This window comes from Xenopus laevis, chromosome 6L, assembly GCF_017654675.1.
Source record: "Xenopus laevis strain J_2021 chromosome 6L, Xenopus_laevis_v10.1, whole genome shotgun sequence".
In the NCBI taxonomy this organism is placed as follows: Eukaryota; Metazoa; Chordata; class Amphibia; order Anura; family Pipidae; genus Xenopus; species Xenopus laevis.
The window spans coordinates 65,809,252-65,832,574 of record NC_054381.1 but is presented as its reverse complement, the minus strand read 5'-3'; the positions used below and the strand labels follow the sequence as shown (position 1 = coordinate 65,832,574).

Here is a 23,323-nt window from a genome sequence, read left to right as displayed (position 1 = left end):
CATAATTCTCATTTCCTGGTGTTTTCCGAATAAGGAATCTTTCCATAGTTTGGATCTCCATACCTTAAGTATAAGGTATAAAAAATATTTAAACATTAAATAAATCCACTAGGATTGTGTAGCCCCTAATAAGAATTTATTATATTGTAGTTTGGATCAAGCACAAGGTACAAATTGTTATTACAGAGAAAAATAAAATAATGTTTTTAAATTGAAATTATTTAATTAAATTGGAGTCAATGGGGGATGATCATCCCATAATTCAAAGCTTTCTAAAGTGGTTAAATGGTATAAGTAGTCAGGTAAAGGAGAGGAATGAGTCATAAGAGAAAACTGCTTTCAGATTCAATTACAAGTACAGGTATGGGACCTGTTATCCAGTATGCTCGGGACCTGGGGTGTTCCAGAAAATGGATGTTTCCGTAATTTGGATCTTCATATCTTAAGTCTACTAGAAAATCATTTAAACATTAAAGAGTTATTCAACTTGTAAGCACTTTTTCCACGATTCTTCTGCAGAAATAAAGATTTTTTTTTCCAATCGCTTCCCATTTTTCCAAAATCTAAATTTAAGGTTCCTGTCTGGTGTTTCAGTCTGGCAGCTCAGTGTTTCAGGTGCAGATTCTGCACTGTTACAATTTTGCAACATTTAGTTGAAACATTTCTGTCACGGCCGGCACCCAATACCAGAACAAGTGCCAAGTACCCTGGTCTCGGCTTCACCAGTAGTGTGACCACCGTTGGGCTTCGGGAGGAGCCCTCAGCTTACTTGGATGCCACCTGGACTTAACGAGGGGTACAAGGCCAGATGTTCTGGCTGGCAAAGGGGCACGGCTGTTAGCAAAGTCTTTTTGGGCCAAAGGTCACGGTACAAAAGGATTAGGCAGAATCGTAGTCAGGCAGGCTGGGTCGAGGCAGGCAGATAGCAAGGATCGTCAAAACAGGCAAAGGGTCAAAACCGGGTGATCAATCAAGGGGTTAAACAGAAGAGTTGTCATAAGCAGGCCAGGATCCAGAGGTTAGAATAGTCAAAATAGCCAGGCAGAGGTCACAACAGGAAACAAACAGGTTCAGAAGATAACAAAATAGCACAAGGCTCAGGAGCACCAGGAAATACAATCCTATCACGGGCAATGAGAAAAGGCAGGAAGGTCCCTTTTAACTTTTAAATTTCATGCCATTGCGCGCTGACATCATCACGCCAGCGTGCATGCGCCTACTAAACCCGGAAGTGTGCGCCGCGCGCTCACTAAGAAGAACCCGGCACATGAGAAGAGGAGCGGTGTGGCGGGCGTCCCCGCCGCACCACTAGACCACCAGGGTTAGTTATTTTCCTTACAATTTCTCAGCAACATCTCTGGAGTATTAGCAAATATTGAACTGAAAAAAAGTATTGAAAGGTGAACAGCCCCCTTAAATAAACAGGCTGGTTTTATTTGCAGTAAGGATTAATTATATCTTAGTTGGGATCAAATACAAGATGCTGTTATTATTATAGAGAAAAGGGAAATCATTTTTAAAAATATGGATTATTTGGATAAAATTGAGTCTATGGGAGACAGTCTTTCCGTAATTCAGAGCTTTCTGGAAAGCGAGTTTCCGGATAACAGATCTTTTTTCATTCCTAAAAAAAAACGTTTTTGTATGTACATGCCCTTAAAAACCAGGTCTGTGAAGTGACCCCAGTTGGAAAGTGTTTTTTTCCATGCCTTCATTTGCCATGTTTGAACACAGTTAAATGCATTAGCTAATTGATTCCATTAGATATTTTTATACATGCATTTAGATTTGCTCTTTTTTGCACTTATTTTTTTTCAATGCAACATGCCCTTGGCACTTACAGTATTCACAGTACAATAAAATAGAGAGCTTACAAAAATATATTTAGTTGCATTCTTAAAATATCACATATAAATATATGCTCTTTTTTTGATGGACAGAAAAAATACTTCTGGCATCCACAAATTAGTTTGAATAGCTGAATAGCACTTTAAGAAATAGTGAAACCTCAATTATTAGTACCGGTAGCCTGATTGTAAGTTTTCTCACATTTTATATTTTTTATTTGTGGTCCCACCAATTTATAATGCATTTCAAATGGTGCATTCCCCTGATTTTAAGTAGTTTTCCTGGATTTTACATCAAAATTTTGTCCTGATGTACCCATGAATGTTATTTGTGAAATAAAGAGGTTTAAAATACTAGGCAGATGTATATTTTGCCATGATTCTGCCTGTAAATGGTCAATTCCATTTAGTATGTCCCTTTTACAGTCCTGCACCAATCACTAATTGCTTAAGGTTGTGTATGTGACAGAGAGGCCTTGCACATGCCCCTCGTAGTGTAACATTGCTTAACCCTTGTTATTAACACTGTAAATATTGTATCACAAGTAAAACAGACTCCTGTTCTTATATCAGTACTTGAAGAAAAAGTTACTTTAACACATTTCCCTGATTTTACATTTTCCCGGATTATAATTTTTTCCCGGTCCCCCAAAAAAATGTAAAATGGGGGTTTTACTGTACATCAGGCTTTCTACAAAAAAAAGCAAAGAGCAGGAGCCCTATCCATATAATTGATGCCCATGTATAAAAAATATATGACATTTATGCTACTGCAGCATACTAGGAATACCGTATATACTCGAGTATAAGCCGAGTTTTTCAGCACCAAAAATGTGCTGAAAAATTCTACCTCGGCTTATACTCGAGTCAGTGGCAGTGCACATTCCGCCAAAGCTCCAACCAAGCTTTCCCCTCCACTGTGGGAAGTTTCTTACCTGCAGGGAAATGCTGGGAAGGTTTGCAGCAGACTCGCAGCAGCACATTCGATCTCGCACCCCCAAAACAAACAGCACAAAGGTGGGAGCAGCAGCGCGATCAGTGGGGAATCTACATCAAAACCCACATGATCTGTAACGTCAGCGTGCGCACCACCCGCACTTCAGCCGGTATCGCTTTCGCTCCACGCTCCTTGCGCAAAGTTGCGCACTGCTGCTCCTCCTGCACCGCGGGTAAGCATGATTGTTTCTGGCTGGGAGGGGGTGTTCCCCATTGGCTCCTCAGGATCGGGGGCCCCATGGATGGGTTGTGGGCCCCAACCGAGGTGCAGGGGCATGGGACTCAGTAGCACACGCTGACTCAGTAGCACACGCTGACTCAGTAGCACACGCTGACGTTACAGATCATGCGGGTTTTGATGTAGTTTCCCCACTGATCATGCTGCTGCTCCCACCATTGCGCTGTTTGTTCTCACCACGTTATTTTGCCACTTATTTGCACACAAAAACAGATGCAGCTACAGTGCTAAAATTGTAAAATATTGCAGGTGCTACTTTTCTGCTTTGTCTGTCATTTTTAATAATTCTAATTTTCAAAACATAAAATCACAATGTTTATACTGGAACTCACGTGAGAATGACCAGAATACACTTTAATATTGATTTGTTTGCCAGTTCCCAGTCATACAAAGCAGTAAAATACCTTGACACTTTTTAAATTAAAAGACTAAACAAAGGGGATATCATTTTAACATTTTTTCTTTTATGAAACTACAGAATGGTATTAATGTCACCAAGCCATGGAGAACGGCTGCAATCCCGTACTGGTTTTTTAAAACACAAAGGTTTAAATAATATTATTAAATATATCTATCTACAAATACAAATAAACAAAAGGATCCTGCTTGTCTAACGGTCTTAGTTGTGTCTAGGCTTATACTCAAGTCAATAAGTTTCCCCAGTTTTCGTAAGTAAAATTAGGTACCTCGGCTTATACTCGGGTCGGCTTATACTCGAGTATATACAGAAAGTGTATCAATTGTGTATCCCACCGTGTGTCACAGGATATATAAGGGCTCTTTCACATGGGCGTTTTAAAATGCTTCCCATGCTGGGTTTTATTATGCTTTCCACTATACGGGAGCACAATATATTTATGTAACATGTAGTCATGTGGTTACGCTAAACCGCTAAGCACAGGTGAAATGCAACATCTCTTCTGCATTTGGAGATTTATCACAAGCCTGTAAGAGCCCAAATATGTTTTGTTAAGGGAATAGTTCAAAAAGATAAAGGGGGGGGAAGCATACAAAAACTGTAGAACAACCAAACTCCCTATTATCATTTAAACAAGTGTACAGGCATAGGATTTATTATCTAAAATGCTGGGAACATGAGCTTTGTTGATAAGGAAGCTTTCTGTAACATGGGTGGCAGTGCCTTAAGGCATATTTAATATTTTAATAATTGGTTTGCTTTGCTATTCACAGAGATATTTGCTAACTTAATTACCAGGAAGTACACTGCATTCATTTAAATTTTGCAAATTGGCAAATAAAGAATTGTTAAAAATAGAACATTAAAGGAAATGTCATCCCTGTAATCCAGAGATTTCTAGATGATCTGTAAAATCCTGATGCAAAACTGGAGATAAATGGTCCAGAATGGCCACATGGAAACAATGACAACATTCCCTGGAAAAGCTCTTAACGATGTTTTCCATTACTACGTCACAAATTAGCAGATCAAAAAACTGATCTAAATTGGCTGCACCATTATTTGGCTGGAAACTGAATAAAAAGATCTTCTTTGAAAAAGTACCAAAGTGAAACTTATCAGGAACTATGGCTTTTTTTCAAGGTGCATAGTACAAGCAGTGACATTATGTATAAGACAGTGTATAAAATAGTATATTTTCATACCTACCACCTCAGCCTTTGGCAACATGACTCACTGACCATAAAAGCCAGACCATGAGTAATAGATGTAAACCTTATTAGAAACTGGCAGACTGACAAAATCCTCCACCCAAACAACTCCATTGAGTCAGAGTAATATTTAAATGTATAGCTTAGAAATCAGATCAAATAGTCAAGCTAACTGCAACATATAACTTACTTTAAACCATAAGGTTGGTAGACAATGGCAATATGCCTAGAAAAGTGCCTCGAGGATAGAAAGCATTTTCGCCAATGCATAAAGTAATTCACCTGATCTGATTTTTACTGACAGGCAGGTATTTTAGGCAGATCGGATCAATTACATAGATCAAAAGAAAACCGAGATGCTGAGTAATAATTATGCCTCCGCACTGGGTGAACCCAGTTCCAAACACGGATACTTTATAGCTGGCAAATATTTAGAGTAAACAGCATAACCACTGTAGCCACAGCAAAGCTAAAGCAGTTGGTTTACATTACAGTATAAGCTGCCATTCCTTTAAGGAATGACGTTCTTGCAAGCTATAATAATAGTGCCATCTTATTTTACCTAATATTGCAGGTTTCCATTTTCATCTATTTATGTATTTCTAAGGGATGCACCGGATACAATATTTTGGAATCGATCAAATAAGAATCCTAATTTGCATATGCAAATTAGGGTGGGAAGGGGAAAACATTTTTTACTTCCTTATTTTGTGACAAAAAGTCATGCGATTTCCCTCCCCATGCCTAATTTGCATATGCAAATTAGGATTCGGCCAAATCGGAAACCTGCAAAAAAAGGCCCAATCCTGGCCGAGCCCCAAACTAAATCCTGGATTTGGCGCATCCCTAATATTTTTTGAAAAAACAATGTTTTTTTTTACCCTGGCTTAGCCAAGCTTTCCTATGTCCAAACCTCTGTACCTATACAAAGATAAGAAGTAACACATTTTCCAGAAGTCAATAATTCCTGCAGGACCTTGGTACTTTATGTAAAAAAAAAAAAAATATACACACCAACTTCAACTTGATGTCAGATGTACTCCAGATTTATTTGGAGAAACGTAGTACAGGTATGGGATGCGTTATCCGGAAACCCGTTATCCAGAAAGTTGAGAATTACGGAAAGGTCGTCTCCTTTAGACTCCATTATAAGCAAATAATCCAAATTTTTTAAAATGAATTCCCTTTTCTCTGTTATAGTAAAACAGTACCTTGTAGTGCATCAAAGCGAATATATAATTACTCCTTATTGGAAGCAGAACCAGCCTATTGGGTTTATTTAATGTTTACATGGTTTTCTGGTAGTCTTAAGGTACGAAGATTTAAATTACGGAAGGACCCGTTATCCGGAAAACCCCAGGTCCCGAGCATTCTGGATGATAGGTCCCATACCTGTACTCTAGAGTTGAATTGTCGTTCCAGAAGAACACGTGAATTTAAAATGTACAACAATGGCATATTACTGAAAAGGTTAAAGTCTTTTGTGAATTTGAGGCTCCTTTTACTTCACTAGTATTTCTTGCTCCAGTTTCCGTCTACGTTTGTGAATTTCCCCCTTTTGCCAAATGGGTCAGGCTTAAAGGAGAAGGAAAGTTACCAAAGCAGTTTATTGCCAATATATTAGCCACAATAGTGCAAGCAAACAGCTCTAGAAGTTATCTCTGGTTGTTTAAGATAGAAGCTGCCATATTAGCTTGGTGTGACATTACTTCCTGTCCGAGTCTCTCTCTGCTCACTCATAGTTCTGGGCTCAGAGGGAGGGGAGGAGGGAGGGTTGAAAAGGGAGGGGTAGAGGGAAAGTGGAGCAAACTGAGCATGCTCAAGCCCTAGCCCATGAGGTTTATGCTGAAAACAGGAAGTCCAATACAGAAGCCCATGTGTACACAATGGGAAGGTAACCAGATAACAGCTCCCTAACACAAGATAACAGCTGCCTGGTAGATCTAAGAACACTTAAAGGGATCCTGTCTTCGGAAAACATGTTTTATTTAAAATGCATCAGTTAATAGTGCTACTCCAGCAGAATTCTGCACTGAAATTCATTTCTCAAAAGAGCAAACAGATTTTTTTATATTCAATTTTGAAATCTGACATGGGGCTAGACATTTTGTCAATTTCCCAGCTGCCCCCAGTCATATGACTTGTGCCTGCACTTTAGGAGAGAAATGCTTTCTGGCAGGCTGCTGTTTTTCCTTCTCAATGTAACTGAATGTGTCTCAGTGGGACATGGGTTTTTACTATTGAGTGTTGTTCTTAGATCTACCAGGCAGCTGTTATCTTGTGTTAGGGAGCTGCTATCTGGTTACCTTCCCATTGTTCTTTTGTTTGGCTACTGGGGGGAAAAGGGAGGGGGTGATATCACTCTACTTGCAGTACAGCAGTAAAGAGTGATTGAAGTTTATCAGAGCACAAGTCACATGACTTGGGGCAGCTGGGAAATTGACAATATGTCTAGCCCCATGTCAGATTTCAAAATTGAATATAAAAAAATCTGTTTGCTCTTTTGAGAAATGGATTTCAGTGCAGAATTCTGCTGGAGCAGCACTATTAACTGATTCATTTGAAAAAAATGTTTTCCCATGACAGTATCCCTTTAAAAACATTTTGTATTTTACACAGCCTATCTATTTACCCAGTTTTTGTTTTTACACTGAACGATTCCTTTAATGACCCTTGCCAGGAGCCTGCCTCCTGTTCATTATCCCTGTGCAGTGTGGGTGCAACCAGTCCATGCAGAGAAGAGGCCTTAGCAAAAGTTTAGTAGTTATGCTCACTGGGAGACTATGATTTGAACTTTCCTCATCCTTTGACACAAATAAAGTGCAAAAAAAAAATAAAACATATTGCTTGGCAGTGAAGGGGTTAAATCCCAGCGCTACGAATTACAGTATTTAACCTTCAAGCCACAGCTCAGATGATAACTTTTTTCTTTCAAGCACCTAATAAAAGCTACTTGCAGAATTGTGGAAAAGTTGAGTACAGTCCCGTCTTATTATAAGGTTTCCTGTTACAAGGTTATATGGTTTACACATATGTTATATTTCATTGTAAATGGGGAAAAAAAGCTTCCCGTATAACACACTCTTTGTTGTAATGCTCTCCACAATTTCCCTCACGGCAGAGCTTGCAATGAACGTAAAAGAATTCAGACAGATTGCTGGTCCTTTCCATTTTTTTTTTTTACTTCTTATTACTACTTCACTTATGACCTCTTATGCTTGTTCATCTTTGAAATACTGTTTGATTTTTGCATAAATGAAAACAATGTTTCTTTATACATTGCAGACTCAAAGTGAGTTTAGGGAACAATGAACATTAGATGCAGACATCTCAGATTGCAAAAATGTGATGCTCATACATGGATTACATGAGGGAGTCCTAATTTTTACCTTTATCATCGAAACTACATTTTCATTTAAAGGCAGTTAACAAGATTTTTCTTTTAAAGGAAAACTATAGCCCCAAATGAATACTTAAAGGGGTTGTTCACCTTTGAGATAACTTTTAGTATGATGTAGAGAGTGATATTCTGAGACAATTTGCAATTTGTTTTCATTTTTTATTTTTGAAGGTTTTTGAGTTATTTAGCTTTTATTCAGCAGCACTTCAATTTGCATTTAAGCACTCTAAATTAACTAGAGCACAAATTACCCTAGCAACCATGCACTGGTTTGAATAAGAGACTGGAATATGAATAGGAGAGGCCTGAATAGAAGGATCAGTAATAAAAAGTAACAATAACAATGGATGTGGAGCCGTACAGAGCATTTGTTATTTTAAAAGTAAATATTGCCTTTTTACATCTCTTACCTTGAACTACCAATTCGTGATGGTCTGTGTGCTGCCTCAGAGATCACCTGACCAGAAATACTACAACTCTAAGGTGGCAGATTTATCCAGGGTCAAATTTCGAGGCAATGGGAGTTTTTTAAACTTCCATCAATTCGAAATTTGAATAAAAAAAGACCAACCAAAATATATTAAGAAAATTTAGAATTTTTTATCCTTGGGTGAATAGGCTGTATTTGATAATTTGAATTGAATTCGGATCATATTCGATTCAAAGTATTTAAAAAAAAAAACTCCAAACTCCAAATACTCCAAAAAGGTTGCAGGAGGTCCCCCATAGGCTAAAACAGCAATTTGGCAGGTTTTAGATGAGGATTAAGCGAAGTCAAAAAAATGTTTTCAATTTGAATATGGACTATTCCCTAGTCAAAATACACTAAACTTAGCTTGAAATTCGAATTTAAAAATTAGATTTTTCAATTCGACCCTTGATAAATCTGCCCCTAATTGTAACAGGAAGAAGTTTGGAACCAAAAGACAGAACTCTGTCTGTTAATTGTCTCATGTGACCTAACATGTATGGATTGTTTGTGTGTACCTTGAATCCTATTATCTCAGGGGGTAGCCCTTATTTTTTAAAATGGCAATTTTATATTTATGATTACCCAATGGCACATACTACAAAAGTATATTATTATGAAAATGGTTTATTAACATGAAGCAGAGTTTTACATATGAGCTGTTTTCATCAAAATCTTTTTATAGAGACCTACTTTGTTCAGGGGGTATAGTTTTCCTAGGAAATACTAAGCAAACATTTTTTGTTTTTGGCAAAACTGGGACCCATAGGCAAAAAACTCCATATTAATGTCCTGTTCAATAACACTTTTGGAAAAAAAAGGATAACAAACATGGTGTAAAGATTATAGATGGAAATATTTTTCCCCTTCTCGCATCAAAGGACAATGACGTAACGGGTTCAACAAATAAAAATGTTTTACTGCATGCCCATAGTATAGAAGCACAATATCTGTCCAACACCTGGGCAACGCAAAAAGTTTTTAAAGGAGAACTAACCCATACACAGCCCTCCATTGCCCCTCCAAGCTTCCTACCCACAGCCTCTATTCTTTTTAGCAGTAAATCTGCAGAAATGTGGATCCTATGTTGCACCCTTAAATGGAAATGTATACACGTCTTGGTTTGAGGAGAAAAATGTCTAGCCTAATGTGCTCTTCGCCATTTTGGCTGATAGAGATACATTCATGACATTTTCATACTCTGGGGAAGGGTCAACATGGAGTGATTGGATGAATCTGTGTCTGAGTTTCATTCTTGAATGTACTGGTTGTGAATTTGTGAATAATAATGGGATACTTACTACAGCACTGTATGCAGGGTATCCTTCAAAAAAAAAACCCCACCATTAACACACTACTTTCATTTGACAGTTATCATCCGGAGTATGTTAAAAGCTCTGTTTCACAAAGCCAATATACACTTATCAGAAAGATTGTACAGGATGATGAGTTAAAAAAAATCATATGCAGGACAGAGGATAGCCAGTGCCTTTATTGTAAAGGCAAAAACATAAGGTTATCAATGGATATACTAAGAAAGTCGAATCTACTACTACTAAGTTGTCAATTGTTATGAATTACCAAAAGGCCAGTCAATAAATAGCGTGTTCAGTACAGTGACCTTGCTACCTACTTCAGCAAGCATACCCACAAATCTGTGAATTTCAAGGCTTTCCCTTTTGTTTCATATAGGAAATCATGTACTATAAGAGATACATTTGTAACCCTACCAAAGCAGGTATGGATCACATTTTATTTTGCCCCCCAAAAATGTTATGTTTAATAGTGAACTTTTATTCAACATATGTCCTACAGTGACCTACTTTCACAGGTAGAGACAGACTACTGTGTACATGAACTTGTGGTCTTCTATATGTAGGGGAAACCACACAAAAAATATGAGTTAGAATCTCCCAACACAGATCCTCCATCAAATGAAAATAAACATCTATACCAAGACATTATGTGCATGGTGCACATAACACTTATGCTATTCAGTTCTGTGCCCTAAAGCAAGTACAGATTCCATATTTGAAGTCTGATACACTGATTAAAGACATGACAACCAATGGGATATAGGTATTATGATTTATAAGTTTTTCTTTAAATACAACTTAGTTTTATGTAAATGATTTAAAAACTGTAAATATGATTGCTATTGAAAGCAGTACACTATTTCTTGTCCCGACTATTGAAACAATGTAGTAAAAGTCAGTTCCCCACCAGACAAGACTCCAGTTCCAACAATGGTTTGCATACTTCTTTACAGGTCTCTTCATCACAGAACATTTTCAGTGTAAGTGTAAGCTGAAAATTTAGGTTGGTGCAATAAATTCAGTATATAAAATATGGCATTTTTAGCCATATTTTATTTTTAGGGTTTAGTTCTCATCCATCAATTACCCCAAGATTGCTAAAAATAAAAAAATAAAATAAAATAAAAAAAACATTGCAAAGCCAGGAAGCATGTATGATATATCCCCTATACCCAAACCGAAGGATTGTTAACTTTGACTTTCCTTTTACTGTAAACAAAATAATCCAGACGAATCAAAGGATGTCTGTTAAAATAGTGGATAGATAGATTGTAATGTTTTTATTTGTAATTGCCTATTGCTTTTTTCTGTAAACTGAAACACTGAGGAGTTACAGAGCCCTCTTGTGGTCAACAATGTTGTAGATCATTCCAAAATAATTGATCATTATACCATTGGATTTTCCATTTTTGCAATCAAACTAATTGTTTTAATCAATGAAAATTACCCAGATGTATTTAAACACTGAAGTTAGATTACATTCAAAAATCACTTTAAAATCCTGAACACTATACATGAAGATAGACAGCAATTAGCATGTCCTTTCAAAAAATATGAAATGTTCTAATATGTACAAAAACATGAGTAAAATGAATATGCATGAGTTTAAATATTGATTGATGACTGATGGAATTAAGATTTGGATTATTTCTCTGCTTTCAGAGAAGTACTGTGTGACTTTATTATGTTCTCTTGCAAACAACTAAAAGTGTTATACTGTTCAAGGAAGCAGTGTCTACAGCTAACTAAAATAAACAGAAAATTCATTTTCGTGTGCCCTAACCTAAATATTTCAAGGAGCTTCTAGCAGATATGAAAGAAAAAGATCAGATCCGGCAATAGTTAAAAGATAAAGACAACCAAATGGCTCTCATGGAAAGAAATGTGGTGGGGTTTTTGGTTGGCCACAACAACCTAGTACCTGTATAGGCAAACTCTGAGTTGGAGAAGGAGCAACATAAGCAAACAGTTTTTCTCCATTCAATACCAAAGCAAGTAGTACCACAGCTAAAAATCAATACAAAAACAAGCTTCCAGAAAAGTTACAAGGTTTAGAACTAAAATTTCTGACAAGCAACGTATTCTACTAATAGTTAAAGACAAACCCATATGACTTCTACTCTAAGAGAAGCTAGGGATATTTTACGAGAGTGGGAGAATTTCTCCACTCGCTGAAAAACTCAGAACTTCAGCTCGCCATTCATAATGAGATTAAGGGCCACAGTTCATCAAACCACCCATAAGTAGTATCTCTTATTTTGTTTAGCATTGTTTTGTGCCTTTTTAAAATGCACTTATACGGTCTTTTTGGTTTTAATTTTTTTGGATTCTAATTTTTTTTTCTGTTTGGTTAAACTTTCAGAGGCAAAAGGAAGGCTTACAAACACAACATAGATTCCAGACGATTTGAAAATAATTTTATTTTCAATAAAATCCCTTAATTTAACATGTAGCAATATTATCAGTCTTTGCAAATAATGCAGAAGTTTCTGCTGACATTTTTATATATCCCATAACAAAAAAATGTATGCCAACATCTCTACAAAAAAATGCAAGTGGGATTATCACTCTACTTTCTACAACTCAAATATATGATAAATTTGCATGTAATGGCTTATTGCCAGGGACTCTCATCCTGTCACTGTTTTTCTCATCTGAAACAAAACACTTTAATTCCAAAAAAGATTACTCTTATTCTTTTGAATTTCTTGGGCCAAAGTGTATATTCCACATAGGCCAGTTGAGAGCATCCCCTGTGCTACATGAAAAGTTTAAATTGGTGAAAGTAAAGAAATCTTTCCTCACATGGAAAATAATAGTCAATCGTTTATAGCAAATTATCACATCATCATTCCTTATTTAGGTAATGCCATGAACCAGCTACAGAAACTAGTGCAGACATATTGGCAAAACAATGTTGTTGCTCTAGTAACAGTAAGTTTGCTTTACAACAATATCTAACAGTTTAGAAATAGTCATTACATTGTATTTTAATGCCAAGATGTGTAAGTTATATGTTGGTTGTGACTGTTCTGTAACCCTTTCAGTGGCAAGCACCTTAAAAATGTTTAATTCAATTTCTCACAATAGACTACTTTTCTGTATAAAGTTTAAATTCAATGTAGCTCTCATTCCGTACTTAGTCAAAGAACATTTTGTTGAATAACTGCATTAAGTAGTAAGAAAATTATAAATTCAACATCAAATTAACACTGGAAGCCTTAACTTAGTATTTGTTTTGATATATAAATAAAAGTATATAAATAAGTCCAGAAACTGTCTGCAGAGAACACAGAAAATATATTTCTAATACCATTTTAAAATACCTTTTACTCCTCCAAAGGGCCCGTGAGTCATGCTGCATGCTGTTCTCTGAAGATTGTGTTCATACATCAGTTTCATCTGATACTGATTTCCATGTTCTACATTCCCCAGTGTGCCTTAAAAGAGTGGAGAACGATAATTAAAGATGTACATTACATGTTAATATAAAAGACTAATCATAAGTCTAATTCCCTAGTTTATTGCAACATACATGTATGCAGCACTATAATATTTACAGAATGCAGTCAAAATTCCAGGATATAAAATTTAAAGGGATATTGTCATGAGAAAATATGGTTTTTTTTCCAAAACACATTAGTTAATAGTGCTGCTCCAGCAGACATCTGCACTGTAATCCGTTTTTAAAAAGCGGGAACTATCGTGAAAATGAACATATAATATAAGCTTCAGCACACTGAAATAAGGAAATTTCTAAATACAATCAATTAAAAATTCTGTACCCTTTCTGAAATAATAAAGTTTATCTTCACTTTTCCTCTGTCAGCATCTGTTTCTCTTCATACAGGACTTGGGTGTCAGAAGAGAAACAGATGCTGAGAGAGGGATAGTGAACATAAACTTGATTATTTCAGAAACAATGCAGAATTTTTAATTGATTGTATTTAGAAGGTTTCTTATTTCAGTATGGTGAAGCTTATATATTATTTTCATTTTTGCAATAGGTCCCCTTTAGTTTTGAAATCTGACATAGACATATTGTCAGCATATTGAAAGCACATGGTCAGGCAAAATTACCTAGGATGGATGGGAAATTACAATATTATAACTAAAAATATATATAATTGTTAGTTCAGCAATGAAATATTGCATGGTTGAGTAAATTATTTACAGTGTAAACAGAGTAATTTAGAAACAAAAAATATTATGGGTGACACACTGCACTGGGTGTGCTTATGTGATATAGAAAACTACACTGCTAAGTTTATATCCATATATCCATAGTTAAAGAAGTCTGTCTTTCTCCTCCAAACTACAAGTCTACAATTGGCAATTTTTAGTGAATTTCCAAACATGGACTAAAACTTGAACATTACAGCGCTTATCTCTTTCAAGTTCTTGTGTGCATAGGCAAAACAATTTATTTATAAAATAACACAGCAAAAGGCTGTGTACATTCACTGCCTTCTAGTGTACTCACAATTATAAGAGTACAAACCAGTAGTAGACAAGCAATGAAATGACAAATGTTTAAAAGGCAAGGTATATCCCATTTTTCAAAATTAGTTCAATGAATATTACTTGTGCTGAATATACTTTTTCAATTAGCAAATATATAAACAAAACTCCACCTTCACTAAACTAAAGCCTTTGTTAGGATTTGCGATTAAGAGCAGCTCATTATAAAGAGTGCTTTTCAGTGGATTGATTTGTTTTGATTGATTTACTATGTATGTTTTGTTCAACACAGTGACAAAGGTTATTCTGCAAGCAGTACATTATCTATAATAATATAATATATAAGACACACAAATATCCTATAAATGATATACGAATACACAGTGTTTAGAGACAATGACATTAAACAATACATACTAGATATATATTAAATAAAATGTAGTGGCATATTTTCCAAAAAACACAGCTGCATTGTGCTTATAATATGAAAATATATACTAAATTTCCTACTGTGAAACACTAACAATATCCATAAATTTGAGTGCCATGTGCAAACATACATACTAATGTGCAATGTGCCATATTGTTAATAAAACACAGCAACCAGAGGTAATAACATTTAAAATATCCAAAAAAAAAAATTACATAGATTCCTCATTATCAAAAAAACTACAAAAGCTGATATCATGATAAGGAAGCCTAATAGAGGACAACTTTTTCTAAACCTCTATGTTCTGACCTTAAAGGAATTGTTCAGTGTTAAAATAAGAACTGGTTAAATAAATAGGCTGTGCAAAATAAAAAATGTTTCGAATATAGTTAGTTAGGCAAAAATGTAGGGAATAGTAGAGAAGGTGAATGGTTTTAAATATCTAGGGGTACAAATTTCAGAGGACCTGACATGGTCTGAACATAATCAAGCACAGTCTAAGAAAGCCAGGCAGCGTCTCTATTATTTAAGAAAATTGCAAAAATTTGGAGTTCCAGCAGAAAATTTAAAGGCTTTTAATATTGCTGCTGTGGAGAGTGTTCTGTCATAGATTATCATATCATGGTTTGGGAATTGGGGTGTACAAGATCATAATGATTTACAGGGGCTCATATGTGCAGCAGAACATTGCACTAGATTCGCTTTGTCATCACTACAAGATATTTATGTAAGGAGATGTAGAGTTAGAACATTCAGAATTATTAAAGATAGAACTAATGCTTGTAATTATCTGTTTGATTCACTAAACTTAGTAACATTTTTTGGAGTCTTAAAGGAATAGTTCAATGTGAAAATAAAAACTGGGTAAATAAATAGGCTGTGCAAAATAAAAAAAATTTCTAATATAGTTAGTTAGGCAAAAATGTACTATATTAGGCTGGAGTGACTGGATGTCTAACAACATAATAGCCGGAACACTACTTCCTGCTGTTCAGCTCTATAACTCTGAGTTAGTCAGCGACTTAAAGGGGGGCCACATGGTACATATCTGTTCAGTCAGTTTGCAATTGATCCTCCACATTCAGCTCAGATTCAAAAGCAACAGATATGACCCATGTAGCCCCCCCCCATCAAGTCACTGATTGGTTACTGCTTGGTCGCCAGTGTAACCAGTCAGTGGAAACCAAGAGAGCTGAAAAGCAGGAAGTAAGCCCCACCAATAGTAAGTGTGGAGTAAGACCTTTGCTGTTTCTCACAAAAGACCACCAACAATTCCTAAGTTTTGCTGACATTCAAATAAAGACAATTCTCTTGATGCTAGATGATGATACTAGATTCTACACCTCCGCTTTATAAGTGGACTCATCATTATTGGAGATGAAGCCCAGCACTACTGTGTCATTAGCAAATTTTACAATGAAATTAGAGTTGGATATGGCCACACGATCATGGGTATAGAGAGTATAGAGCAAAGGAGTACTTATCATTGTGGAGTACCTGTATTTAGTATGATAGTATTAGTAACACAACTACCAACTCTCACCACATGTGATCTTCCCATTAAAAAATTAAAAACCCTGGCACCCAAGCGACTATTTAGTCCCAGATCTATCAAATTAGTGAACAATCTATATGTAACTATTGTGTTAAAGGCTGGACTATAATCAATAAATAGTAGCCTCACATAATTTCCACGTTTCTTATCCACATAGACAAGTATACAGTCAGTCTCCAGTTTAAGTACAAGATTCTATAAGTTTGTTCTTAAATTGAATTTCTATGTAACCTGGAACAGGTACCTTTACCTATTAAGTGAAGTGAGTGAAGATACACGGCAGCAAGAGAGGGGTAGGGAGCGCTTCGCTGTAGACAACACACAGCAGAGGGGGTTTCTGCGGGTGGTTTTTAAGAAAAATGCTTATAAATGCCAAGCAAACCACAGTACATTACTGTAATAGCTTCCATTTGTAAGTACAAGTTGCATGTAATTCAAATGTCTGTAATTCGGGAACTGCCTCTATCAATGGGACTCGGTGCCTTCCTTAAATCTAATAGTGGAAGAACATATCTGATCTGTTTGAGATGCAACAAGTTTTTTAAAATGTATGCATTTGCCAACAAATAATTGGTTATAAAACATTGGGAATATGCATTAATCAATCATTTGTAATAAGTCTTTGTATGAACAGTGAGAATCTATCCAGCCAGTTTTCTTATTAAAAGTCACTTTATTATTAAATTATTGGAATTCACTGCAGAGAGCTATATACACAGCTTTTATTGGAATTCACTGCAGAGAGCTATATACACAGCTTTTGGTTCGTTTTTAGTCCTCATTTCTTTTTTAAACAACCCTATATTGCATATATCAGTCATACCAAGGTTTTGTAATTCACTTACTTTAAAATGTTTAAAAAAGAATTACCTGACACAGAATAAACACAAAGTTTTCTGGGATGCAATACAGCAAGATGGAGAATTTCTGTTCCACTGTGAATAAAATATAAAAATGTTAAACAGTAAAAATTAAATCATCTCTTTAAATCTAAACCAAACAGTCATTGTGTGCACGTCTAAGATACAATGATTGACAATTGTTGTTGCAGAGCATTTCTAATTGTAACAATCCTTTCAGAGAATAACCTCAAAAACAGAAAGTATGATTTCTACATAAGTCCTACTTTTTAGATAAAATTTGCCAAATATAGGCTAAACATTTAATACAATTGCAGGTATAAATATAAAGAAGTACTGAGCTTAGACAATACCATTTTATTGTAAATACCACTGTCATAAGGAGTACCAATCAGGATGAAGAAGCGGCAAGTTTTGCCACAAAACACTTCAAACATCACTTTCAAAACACTTTCCACATGCTTAATTGCATTTATCCTTTTTTATTTGATTTGAACAAAGAAACATTCCAGCATAATAGCAAGTGCCTGCAAAATAGTTTGTACTACAACATGTGCAGAGTTCACCAATCCAGGCATAACATTTTTAAAAAAATTGGTAAATTGCACGCAAGTTGCAGTCATCAGTTTTCTTAGTCAATAAGTTAGCATTAGCATGCAGTTCAGTAGGTGCAAATCAGTTACATGTGTAGGAGCAACACCCTAAGTTATCTCTGTAAGTAACACCTTGTTAAGGCGTCTTAGGGTAGGGGTTTTTTATATTAAGGGTTTGTTTCTCCTTTAAGCACAAAGTACTTTATTAACAGTATTCAATTACAAGCAAAGTGTCACATGACTTGGAGATTTGCACTTGCCAACAATTCTAAATGAGCCCCTCCATGTGTGGAAATGGCTCGTCATGTTTGCCTTTTATCCTAAATTATCTATCATCGTGGCTGGATAAAATATAGCTGTAATATATTTTGCTGAGCCAATGTATCGTATCCACTCATTTTTATCTATTAATACCAATATAATTAAAAAAATCCCCCACATTATAAATATGATTTACCTGCTATACTGAAAACTTACTGCTGAGTGCCTGCTTTTCCTCTCATTTTAAGGATGTAATGTACAGTGGCCTATAAGGTTACTTTTGATAGTTTTGAAATAACAGACACTTACGACACAAATTTCCCTACTTCCACTTGAAGCACTGGATCTCGCAGCTGTACTTCAAGCAGCAAATCTTCAGCTTGCATCCCATCTCCAGGTTTTAATGGATGAGGAGAGAATATGCGGAGGTAGCCACTGAAACTACCCACTATTATTTTATCTGAGAAAATAAAAATGAACTAGTTAGGGGATCTTTGTTAGTGTATGCATGTAAATAAAAGAGTGGTATCAAAATGTGGGGCTGTTGTTCCACCCTAGGCAATGGGTGGGAATGGTGGGCAGACTGAAGGCCAAAGGAGCCAGAGCCAATATTTTACTTTAGGCATCAAATCACTCTAACCAAGGTTCCAGAGGGCAGAGGTTAAAAAAAATTATTTAATTGTAACTTTGTTTCATTATTTTCATAACCAAAGAAAAATTAATTCAAAACCACTTACCTTTCCAATAGGTATTGATTAAAAATGTTAATGACTTTCAAGTACAGGTATAGGATCTGTTATCCAGAAACCCGTTATGCATGAAGCTCAAAATTATGGAAATGCCATCTCCCATAAACTCCATTATATTGAAATAATTCACATATTTAAAAATGATTCTCTTTTTCTCTGTAATAAGAAAACAGTACCTTGTACTTGATCCCAACGAAGATATAATTGATCCTTATTGAAGGCAAAAACAATCCTACTGGGTTTATATAATGTTTAAATAATTTTTAGTAGACAAAGTATAGAGATCAAATACCCCTTATCTGGAAAACCCCAGCATTCTGAATAACAGAACATATATTTAACTGCAGTTGAAAGAAGTTCTTTCTGTCCTTTTCTTAGGATTTAATTTCACATATTTAATTAATGCATACTGGAATGTTGATTAGAATTAAATTGTCTTCAGTACTGCAAACATTTATTGGTTGGCAGTTCGGTAAAGAGCTTTATTAATTCTTGCCTGCCCTAATGCCTATGAAAGGGAACCCTCTGTTGTCATATAAACCTTCATTGTTTATATTAACTAATAACAAGCAAATGCCTTAAAGGAATTGCTCAGTACAAAAATAAAAATTGGGTAAATAGTAATATAGTTAGCAAGGCAAAATGTAATGTATAAAGACTGGAGTGACTGGATGTGTAGCATAACATAACAGAACACTACTTCCTGCTTTTCAGCTCTCTTGGTTTCCACTGACTGGTTACCCTGGTTTCCAAGAAGAAGGCAATCAGTGACTTGAGGGGGGCCACAAGGGTCTGCGCTGACTGCTGAGGATCAATTGCAAACTCACTTGTCCCATGTGGCCCCCCTTCAAGTCTCTGACTAACTCAGAGTTAGAGAGCTGAAAAGCAGGAAGTAGTGTTCTGTCTATAATGTTAGACATCCAGTCACTCCAGCCTTTATAGATTACATTTTTGGCTAACTAACTATATTAGAAATATTTTTATTTAGCACAGCCTATCTATTTACCCAGTTTTTATTTTTACACTGAACTGTTCCTTTGGACTTTGTGGTATAGATATTTCAAGTTCCTCAGTAGAGAGAGCATTATAGCAGTCATATAATTTTTGCTGAACTCTTACTGCTCCCCGATTGAATGACGATATAGCAAGCTGTTATACCAATAACATGTGATAACCTGAAATATGATACTGAATGGACATGGACTTAAAAACATCTCCTAAACCTGTGCTATTTTACATTATAAAAAAGTCTTGTTTCAATGGTCAAGCAACCTTCAGCTGAATGCAAGCTTAAATGGATATTATCATGTCTGATAGGTTCATTATGTAGCCTGCTTGTTCACATAGATCCTACAAATAGCCAATAACAGTACTTACATGGTACCTCCAGGAACTTTTCATGCTTGCCTTGCTCCCCAACTCTACTCTACATCTGAATCTTGCTTACAGATATAAAAAAAAAAGGTAGGGAGCCCCTGTACACAGTAATGGTTGCTATGACTTCATTTTACCAATGCTATTAAAACGTGTTAATATTAGCTTTTTCTACAGGAAAACAAGAGTTCCAAAGAGTTTTCTATTTCTAAAACATATGTATGTTGCAATTGCTGTTCAGAAAAGGCGATATGGCGACCATCCATTGTGCAGCGCTGGATTTCTCCTCCATGGCTCTCTCTCATGGTGTACTGACAGCGGCTGCTGCATCAGGGAAAGCAAAATTGTATTGTGTAACTACCAGTTCCTGAGTACAGACTACTGGAAGACACAGGGCAGCTGAAGGATCTAAGCAATGGCTCGGTTCTCCATGCTGTTCTGGAAGTCGCCCTCTACATCGCCCAGCTATACAGGCTTGCCAGATCCCTGATGTTCACAAGCTGTAGGGATCACACGTGGAATCCATTTGACTCCTGCCAGGCACAAGAAGCCGGATCTTGCTGCTCTCTCATACAGGACCTATTCCACCCTCTCTCCAGGCTTCTTGTCACTCACTTATATATACACTGTCCATCCTTCGTCGCACACGGATCCGAAGACCTTGTAGGCTGGCCGGGGTGGGATGATGCCATTCGCCGGAGCCAGTGCCAGTCCTTCGGCAGTTCCATAGAGCAGTTGCAGCTCCCGGGCCTCATTTTCTTCCTGCCTCCGGAACACAACTTGCGCGGCCATCACCCTCTGGTGCTCAGTGATCAGCGTGCACTTTGCGCACATAGTCTTTCCAGCGGCAGTAGCGCTTGTGGGCCTTGAGCGCAGACACTACCCCGTGATTCCTGCAGTGTCTATAGATTATGCAACTATTACCGCGCAAGTTGTGCTCCGGAGGCAGCAAGCCCAGGATCCGTGTGTCACGAAGGACAGACAGTGTATATATTAGTGAGTGACAAGAAGCCTGGAGAGAGGGGGGGGATAGGTCTGGTATGAGAGAGCAGCGATCCGGCTTCTTGTGCCTGGCAGGAGTCAAATGGATTCCACGTGTGATCCCTACAGCTTGTGAGCATCAGGGATCTGGCAAGCCTGTATAGCTGGACGATGTAGAGGGCGACTTCCAGAAGAGCACGGAGAACCCGAGCCAGCGCTTAGATCCTTCAGCTACTCTGTGTCTTCCAGTGGTCTGTACTCGGGAACTGGTAGTTACACAGAATCCGGGGTGATGTGTACAATTTTGCGCTCCCTGGTGCAGCAGCCGCGGTCAGTACACCATGAGAGAGAGCCAGGGAGGAGAAATCCAGCGCCGCACAATGGATGGTCGCCATATCGCCTTTTCTGAACAGGAATGGAAGTGGAGTTTCGGTAAGCTATTTCTTAATAAAGGCTTTGCTATTTTAAAGTTTTATTTGTCTTGGTGTTTATTTTTTGATGTATACTAATTAATTTTTTTTTTTAATTTTTTTGATGTTACTGTTCCTTTAAGGAACATAAAGCCTAACCCAAGATTGTGTAGGGCTTTTGTAGCTCTTTAAATGTAAAGCAATATGATGGCTGTTATGCTTCCAAAACATGATTCTTTAAACTGTTGAATAAAATATTTTTTTCCAGACACTTATGTACAAAATATATATAATAGTTATTTACTTAAATAAATAAATTATAATTTTAGAGCATAATGCAAAAACATTTTGTTCATTAGGCATACCATGAGCAGTTCCGCTGTTATCAACATCAGCAACACACAAACAACCTTGATCAAACTCTTCTTTCTCTCCTAGTGAGGCTGACCACCAGTCTCGGGCTTTGAATAGTGACATTTCTGAAAACCCTGAAAAGAATAATGTTTATTTTAGATTAAAATTGTACTTTTGCGTAAGAAGTTCACTAACGGGGTCCTAATATTGTAATCTAAGCGACCACATAGCTGTTTTAGAGTATAACAAACGTCAAACATTTGTTCGGTCTGTCCTATATCTAATTCTTTTTCACCAGGTTTGTAATCAAAGCAAAAAACATATATGCATTACTTCAAAAAATATAAGAAATAAAAAATTGTGTAGTTAACATTTGATTTTGTATAAGAAAGAGGAAGCAGACATCATTCATTTAAAAATAACATACAATTATGGGCAATATCTTACAATGAATTATGTAAAATTAATTATATCTGCCTTACAAAATGTTATGAAATTGCCTTTTTAATATTAAGGGGGTTATTTACCAAATCCAACTTTACCTCATATTTTATTAAAAGAAAACCATGACCATATTCCTAATGCCGATTTTATCTTATTTATTATTTATTAATAAAAAAAAAACTCAGTTTAATCGGATTATGGAAAAACTCGATAAAAACAAGCAAATTTTCTGGGCTTTTTCCCGACTTGCTCCATTTTTTTGGAGTTTTTGCACAAAAACCCCAATAATGTCGGATTTTCGGGCTAATCCCAGCACAGACCACAAAAACTTCAAATTGAGATAGGTGCCTCTCCCATTGACTTATACAGAAACTTGAGATGACAGATTTCAGATTTTTACAGCATTGGGGAATAATAAATCTAGAATAAATCGAGTTTTTTTTCCTCTAACAATTTGAGTTTTAGATTTTTAGAGTTTTTATATATTTAAAAATCAAATATATACGTATGGGAAAAGGCAGAAAACTGCTAAACAGTATCTTTATGCATGAAAATATGTTTTCATAAAAGAAACAAAAATATCAATGCTTTAGGTGTTTAAAACCTAAATCAGTCTTTTTTTATTGTACATATGTTTCTCAGGGTACCACTACATAGTGCCAAGTGTCACTGGACAATGAGAAGATTAAAATATGACAGAAGTAAAGTGAGAAATGTCCTTGCTGCAGAAGTCTCAATAATCTACTTAGCCATCCAGAATCTTCTTAACTATGCTTAGAAGCTGGGAGGAGGGGTTTATGATCCATCTAAGAAGCATATGTTTGAATATACACATAAATACCAACAGCACAGTCAACAAGGCTTTTCCAAAATAAATTTTTACTTTAATTTACTTTTTTTTTTTAATTAGAATGTGTAGGTCATTAAAGATCAATAAAAAAAGACCAAAAAAAACA

General features: G+C 36.2%; 1 protein-coding gene across 5 annotated transcripts in view; it reads right to left on the bottom strand.

The window, feature by feature from the left end:
• bbs9.L (Bardet-Biedl syndrome 9 L homeolog) overlaps nucleotides 1–23,323 on the bottom strand; it is a 138,862-nt gene that overhangs the window by 110,044 nt on the left and 5,495 nt on the right. For all 5 annotated transcript variants that reach the window (XM_018266590.2, XM_018266592.2, XM_018266587.2 and 2 more), the window contains 4 exon segments: nucleotides 21,935–22,057; nucleotides 18,365–18,515; nucleotides 17,212–17,276; nucleotides 13,222–13,335 (listed from right to left, as the gene is read on the bottom strand). In XM_018266590.2, coding sequence (XP_018122079.1) covers nucleotides 13,222–13,335; nucleotides 17,212–17,276; nucleotides 18,365–18,515; nucleotides 21,935–22,046 — 442 coding nt within the window. In that variant the 5' untranslated portion in view covers nucleotides 22,047–22,057.